The sequence below is a fragment of the Artemia sp. Qi Xiang Cuo genome, chromosome 10, assembly GCF_049724085.1.
Source record: "Artemia sp. Qi Xiang Cuo chromosome 10, ASM4972408v1, whole genome shotgun sequence".
In the NCBI taxonomy this organism is placed as follows: Eukaryota; Metazoa; Arthropoda; class Branchiopoda; order Anostraca; family Artemiidae; genus Artemia; species Artemia sp. Qi Xiang Cuo.
Window position 1 is genome coordinate 6,611,821 of NC_142803.1, and position 7,701 is coordinate 6,619,521.

The 7,701-nt window shown below is 38.9% G+C and overlaps 2 protein-coding genes across 2 annotated transcripts; both read left to right on the forward strand.

Moving 5' to 3' along the window:
- Positions 1-1,999: 1,999 nt before the first annotated feature.
- LOC148947414 (protein CFDP2-like) lies at positions 2,000-2,563 on the forward strand. The gene has a single exon (XM_089095876.1). It carries the CDS (start codon positions 2,000-2,002, stop codon positions 2,561-2,563), a length of 564 nt encoding a protein of 187 aa, XP_088952002.1.
- Positions 2,564-4,476: 1,913 nt separating this feature from the next.
- On the forward strand, positions 4,477-4,854 carry LOC148947415 (uncharacterized). The gene has a single exon (XM_089095877.1). It carries the CDS (start codon positions 4,477-4,479, stop codon positions 4,852-4,854), a length of 378 nt encoding a protein of 125 aa, XP_088952003.1.
- The last annotated feature ends 2,847 nt before the right edge of the window (positions 4,855-7,701 follow it).

The following is a 7,701-nucleotide window of genomic DNA, read 5'->3' on the forward strand; positions in this document are numbered from 1 at the left end:
ATGGTGGAATTTATATGAACGACGTAGATATGTGCAATATCTTTAATGTGAGCTATAAACGATATGTCAACGATGTACTGGTAGCCTGCTTGTGCCACCCTTTGAGAAATAGTACAAAAAATGCCATTTTAGTGCCATATGGCAGTTGCAGATGGCAAAATTTATAAAAAGCACGTAAATATGAAAAATTGCTTTTGAATGAGCGATTAAGAATCTCTCTATGATGTTCTGGTAGCCCGCTAGACCTGTTGAAAAAAAGAAAAAAAAACGGGAGACAGAGCAGTGCTACCGATGCAAAAAGCGATTTTCCTTATTGTTCATGGAGGGGGACTGTAACTTCCCTTTAAAAGGTTTTGACCATTCTGATTCCTTCGGTACACTTTTCATTTTCATCTGAAACCGTTTTCGATGGAGCTGGGGCTTTTTTTCGAAATCAATGTAAATAACCTTTTACGAAGGGCTTTTACTTTTAAGGTAAATTAATACACCAATCGATGTTTTTGGATAGACATTCGATGGAAATTTTTTTCACCTTGTAGTTTTTTTCAATTCGTATTTTTTAACTTATAGCTGATAAGGGCTGTTATTTGCTCTTTGATAGATTGTAGCTACTACTGCAACCATGATACGTTGCCGGGACATGCTTTCAAAAATGAGCCTAGAAAACGACTGAAAAAAAAATATTGGATACCAATACCTATATTCCCGATACGATACATGCGATACCGATACGCGCGATATCGATACACCCGATATCAATACGCCCGATACCAGATACATCCCCTCCCCAGGGACTAAGGAGGGCCATATCATCGTCAAAACCATATATATTGGACCTTTGAACTATGTTAAACAAAATGGCTATCTCAAAATTTTTATAGGACTACTTTGGGGGGAGGGGGCCTGTAGAGGGGGGGGGGCTATTTGCCCTCCAATCTTTTTGGTCACTTAAAAAGGGCACTTACAAATTTAATTGCCTTTCGAATAAGCTATCACACCCTTCTCTATAATGCTCTGGCCACCCCCTAGCCCTGCTAGAAAAAAAAAAGAAAAAACGAAAAAAGGGAGACAGATCAGTGCTACCCATGCAAAAAAGTAATTTTGCTTGGTGTTCAAGTTGGAGGACTGTAATTATCCTATGAAAGGTTTTGAACCATGCGGATTCTAATGGTGCACTTTTTATTTCGATTGGACGCCATTTTCAAGGGGTTTCAGGCTCTTTCGAAATTCTTTCGAAATCACCATAAATTTATTTTCACAATAAACTTTTACTTCTAAGATTAACAGAAACAATAATCCACCACCTGGGGACTCAGGCGCGTCCCCAGGTGGTGGATAGGGGAACATCCTTCAGATATGGAGGATACCCTCGAATATTAAATTAGAGGGCGCGGACCAAGGGGGGACCCAGTCTCTGGGGGTCTTAAATAGCCGGTGCACCCTTGTCTGGGGGATATAAATACGGACAGAGGAGGAGGTGAGCCCCTCTGATAGCGATCTTGCTGGGCCCACCGGCGCTTGGATATGTCCCGAAGACGTTAAACTCACCCCCAGTAATGGGATAAATTGCTTGGTGACGCCGTGATGCCAAGTGGGATGATCCTCCCAGCGAGGACAACTACAAAGAGCGGAAGACACACTCGAGGGTGTCAACGGTCCCGGCTAGAAGCAGAGAGGATTGGCTTGCCGTTGCTTCAAAAGCTAGCCAAGAAACTTTTCCTCTTTATGAATTATGACTAGGCAATCACTGAGGACAAGAAATAGGGCTACCGCGTCCGGGGAAACCGACGGACAAGCTACCGCGTCCGGGGAAACCGACGGACAAGCTACCGCATTCGGGGCAAACGATGTATTGACAGCCAACAGTGTTGGAAACGAATCAAAGCAACGTTTGACAAGTCCGTCACAAACGGACGCTAGAACGGTTTTATCTACAAAAATCACCACCAGAATCGGCACGTTAAATCTTCGGACACTTTCGAAACCAGGAAAGAAAGACATGCTCCTCCGTGAAGCAAACCGCTACAATTGGGACATCATCGGCCTCTCAGAGACTCATCTACCAGGTATCAGCGAAGAACAGATAGGAGACACAACCCTTCTGCTTTCTGGAAGACAAGACGGAACACACAGACAAGGAGTCGGCTTTTTGCTGACAAAAGCAGCAAGGAAATCTCTTCTATCAGTGGTGTCTGTCTCGGAGAGATTAATGATGATCCGACTCAAAAGCAAGTTCAAAAACCTCTCCGTGGTGCAGGTCTATGCTCCGGATTCATCAAGATCGGACGAAGAGTCGGAAGATTTCTACTCTCAGCTCCAGAGCCTTGTCGACACCATTCCAAAGAAAAACATCGTGTTAGTCCTCGGGGACTTCAATGCCACCGTGGGGAGTGACAATAGCGGAAACGAAGATGTCATGGGCAAGTTCGGGATCGGACAGATCAACGGCAGAGGAGAACGACTCACTGAATTCTGCGGAGATAACGAGCTTTTTATCACAAACACAATGTTCGAAAGAGAAAAGTCACGTGGTGGTCCCCCGATGGAAGGACTGCCAACATGATAGATTACATACTGGTATCCAGCCGATGGAAATCTTCATTCACAGACACAGTGACGCTAGGAGGTGGGGACTTTGATAGTGATCACAATCTCCTCATGTCATCGCTTTGCCTAAGATTAAAGGCCATTGTCAAGCCGAAACAAAAAGTTCCAAGATTCCGGATAGAAGCCCTTAAAGACCTTAAGACGAGACAAGAGTAGAGAATGCAGCTCAACAAACGACTGTCAAAGACCTTGCAAGAAACACCTGATCTGCTGAGTCCAGCCGACATTGATCTACTTGTTTCGCAAAGCAGCCTGGCCGTATGCGAGACAGCTGAGCTCGTCCTCGGCCGTAAATCTGCAGAAGACAAGCCATGGATTACCGAGGAGATTATTGATATGTGTACCGAGAAACGAACTCTCCAAAACAAGCAAGATCGAGAAAGCAAGGATAGATTCAAAAACCTTAAACGTCAAATTGAGAAGAAAACCCGCCAAGCACTAAAAGACATGATTATTGAAAAATTTCGGCAGTGTGAGGAGGACTCCCGTAGGGGTAACTCACATCTCATGTTCAAACGTGCTAGAGAGCTGACAAACCGCAAGGAAGTGAAGTGCCTCGATCTCTTAGATAAAAATGGACACAAAATCACTACTTGTGCCGGAATCCGAGATCGCTGGAAAGAATACTTACAGGAAAAGCTTAATCTCACAGTAAACCCAGATCCTGAAGTGCTTCGAAAGTTCCCAGCACACAGAGATGAGAAACCACCCCCACCACCCTTAAGGTCAGAAGTAGAAGCCGCACTCAAATCCCTCAAGTCAAATAAGGCACCCGGAATAGACGGTATACAGTCAGAACTGATAAAAGTGGAATCTGATATCGTCGTTGATGTGTACCACAAAATAGTAACAGCTGTATGGGAAATAAAATACTTCCCTGAGTCTTGGTCGAAATCTGTCATAGTGCCCTTGCACAAGAAAGGATCTAAAAGTAACTGCGACAACTACAGACCCATATCGCTTACTTGCCAACCAGCTAAAATCCTTACGAAAATTCTCCTTGATCGGATCAGAAACCTGACAAGACACGTAATCCCTGAATATCAAGCTGGCTTCCGTCAAAACCGATCCACCATAGACCAAATTTTTGTGATCAGACAGATTATGGAAAGATACCTGGAATTCGGGAAAGAGCTATACCAGCTGTTTATCGATTTCAAACAAGCTTTCGATCTAATTTGGCGAGATGGCCTATGGCACATCCTGGCACACTACGGTATTCCCACTGACATTATTGACATTATCAAGAGCATGTACGAGAAGTCGAGAAGCATGGTGCAGACCAGCGAAGGCTTTACTGAAGAATTCTCAACCTCTTCAGGAGTGCTGCAAGGATGCCTACTCTTCCCCACTCTGTTCTGCCTATTCCTGAATCCTGTACTGGCACTGGTGCCCAATAATACGGGAGCACTCATGAGTGGACACCTCTTTGACTTGCTTGCATACGCCGATGACATTAATCGCCTAAACGAACGACTAGAGGAACTGCAATCAAGCGCTAACGATATTGATCATGCAGCTAGTTCCTTTGGGATGGAAATCAATGCTAACAAGACAAAAGCCATGAAAGTAACGCGGCATATAGATACAGGCCTTCAACCCAGCAAAATTATGATCTAGGGGGAAGAGATCGAGTGGGTTGACCATTTCGTTTACCTAGTAAGTGAGCTGACGTCCACAAACGACTCCTCAAAAGACATTAAACGACGCCTCGCCCTTGCCTCAGCATGTTTCAAGTCATTGCGATCGATCTGGAAAAACAAACATCTGTCGCTGAAACTAAAAACACGCCTTTTTCGAGCTGTTGTGGTTCCTGAAGCAACGTACGGAGCAGAGACAGGGCCCCTGAAAGTAGAAGACAAACGCGAGATGGCGGCCTTTGAAGCAAAATCCCTGAGGAAGCTTGCTGGCATCACCTACCTTGACCGAATATCAAACGAACGGCTATTGTCTTCGCTCAACTATTCCCGGACCCTCATGCAGACCATCCAGCTTCAACAGCTTCGATGGTTAGGCCACGTTCAGCGGATGTCCCCAGCCCAACTTCCAAAAATTGCGTTTGAAGGAAGGATTGATGTCTCCCGCCCAAAAGGACGACCTCCCAAGCGCTGGAGGGAAAACTTTCCCAGCCATCCCCTGTCTGTACTCCTTCGGACTGCAGCGAACAGGGAATCGTATAAGAAGCTTTGCCATAGTTCTGTCAGAGGAGAAGCCCCGAGTCGGCCAATCCGGCCGGATGGGAGTTAAGTAAGTAAGTAAGTAAGTAAGTAATAGTTACCATTCCTGATTCAGTGTCAGATGACAATTTTTACTCACTAGACGGTTTTTTTGAAAACACATTTTTCAACTTTTGATTACTATGGGCTGTGGTTCGCTCTTTACTAGGTTGCAGCTGTCGCTGCAACCATGATTTCTATACCTGCTATTATCATTATTATTACGAACAAATAAACTTTCAAATGGAGATAAATCCATTTATTTAGATGGTGAAAAAAAAAGGTACAAAAGTCCAGATATTTCGGTCACGTATACAGTGACTGTCTTCAGTAGAAATACTAAAATAATAAAATTGAAACTAGTATATTTATATCCAACAAAATAAATAACTTTTCGGGTCATTCACAAAATAATGAACTTGCGGATTATTCACTAGATTATTTTCCGAGAGAGTTCATTGACAAAGTTCATTCAAAGTTCTTGATGTAAAATTTCTTCTTTAATCTTGCCCAAATGTAAAAGAAATTTCCAATGAAAGTGGCAACGCCTTCCGTGTCTTCTAATTGCAAACCAATGTTGAGTTTATAGATGTTTACTGGGTTGGTCTCATTTCCCCATATATACGACATATTTTCGACATAACACCTTTAAATTAGGTGTTGTTTTAGTATTTCTACTGAAGACGGTTACTGTATATAAGACCGAAATATCTGAACTTTTGGGTATGTTTTTCACTTGTCTAAATAAATGGATTCATCCCAATTTGAAATTTTATTTATTATTCTGAGAACGGCAGTGTGGTCTAAGCAAACAACAACTAGTTTAAAGGTGCTATGTCGAAAATACATTATTATTACAAGACTTTTAAATTTATTTTATATTCAACTATTCATATACCTTACTTTACAAGCTGTGCTCTCTATTTGGGGTTAATGTATTTGTTGTTTTACTGTTTATTTTCTCACTCACTCACTTTACTCACTGGTTAAGTTTCAAGTTGCAGTCATTCTATTGAATTACTTTTTTGTAAAGTTCAACGTTCTCTTTTTCTTTTTGCTTGACTTTTTTTTTGTTACCCAAATCAAAAACACACTAACCCTGAAGATGCTTAGACATTAATCTTATGATATTGGAATACCGTGACTTTTCAATTATTAAGTACCGTAAATTTCCGCTAAGTCACTGACATTACTTTTCTTGTTGTGTAGTGATTTATTATGGTTCCGAGCTTATAAATTTATCAATTGATTGTTTTTTTTTGTCGAAAACCAAAACTGTAGTGTGGTTTAGTGATGTAATTTTAGGCTGGAATTTAGTGATGTAATTTTAGGATGTTTAACTTACATTTAGAGCAGATATTTTCTAGGATGTTTCAGTAAGGTTTTAGTGTCTGCAGTAAACACTTATAAACTAAAAGTCTACAATGAAATATGTAAGTATTTAATAGCTTTTATTGTCTATTGTCTTTTTGACAGCAACTATTTATCACTTTAATCTTTCAATTCAAGGATCAAGTGTCGAACTTGAAATGTAAAAACCGATGGGATTCGGGTAGAAGCAAACATTTTTACATTTTTAGTAAGACTTTTGATACCTACTAAATTGACACCTGAAAAATTTAATATGTATATTTTTGTTTAAATTACATATAGTTTTTCCAACTAATTAATTTCAAGCTAAGTTTAAATTTATAAAAGTGTACGTTATTTTGAAGTTCAAAAAAAGTTTTCTGTTCTGAGGAGTATTTTTTTTCTCACTTCACAAAAATTCACTTACGATGAACCTTTGTTGCTGATACCAGTATACTATGTTTAAGAGAATCTATATATAAGTATCAAGAATAGAATAGTTATATAAAATGTCTCAGAAGACGTAGTAAAAATTTAAAACTTTGATGTAAGTCTCCAAACCCACTACAACCTTGTCATTTTAACAAGGTTAAAAGATTATATATAAAAAAGATTAAATATATATATATATATATATATATATATATATATATATATATATATATATATATATATATATATATATATATATATATATATATATATATATATATATATATATATATATATATATATATATATATATATATATATATATATATATATATATATATAAACTACAACCCTTCGTAAATTTTTTTTTCGTACCTATTAAAAGGCTCTAACATCACCAGAGTAATCTGGCGGCACCAGTGTATTTGGCAAAGTCAAATCAATGCCACCACCGGCTTCCATTAGAGTTTGGTGTTGTAGTCACCAAGTAAAGTTAGACTTAAAAGGGTAAGGTAACAAAATTTTGAGATAGTTTTATTGATCAACATATTTGAAAGGTTCAGGGGGCTCATTTGATTGAAAAAAAAAACTAAATTAATTGACCAAAAGGTAATATTTTCATACCTCTATTTCATTTATTTATTGATGGCAGTTTTTGATAGTTTTACGCTTGATAGACTATTCAATCATTTCCCGTATTAAATCTAATCCCTACTTATTTTAGTTTCTTCTACTTTTCAGTTTGATTCGACCATTTATTGTTGTTTTACGCTTGATAGACTATTCAATTTTATTTCAGCTCATTTTGGTATAATGCAGTTCTTTACTTTGTTTTTTAAACTTATTTTGGTGGAAAATTTTTTTAAGTTGATAAAATAAAATGATGGCAAGATATAGCTTAACATATTTAAAAAGCATTTTCAGGTTGGGGGGTGAAGAAATAAGGGTCATTCAGCAAGTGGAAAAATTCTTACAAAAAATCAAGGTTAATGTGGGTCAAAACCTCCAAAAAAATTTTGGAGTCGATTTCTAGTCATTTTCTATTTCCATAGAAGTTATCTAGCGTTTGTAATTGTATTTCTATACCTACTATTAT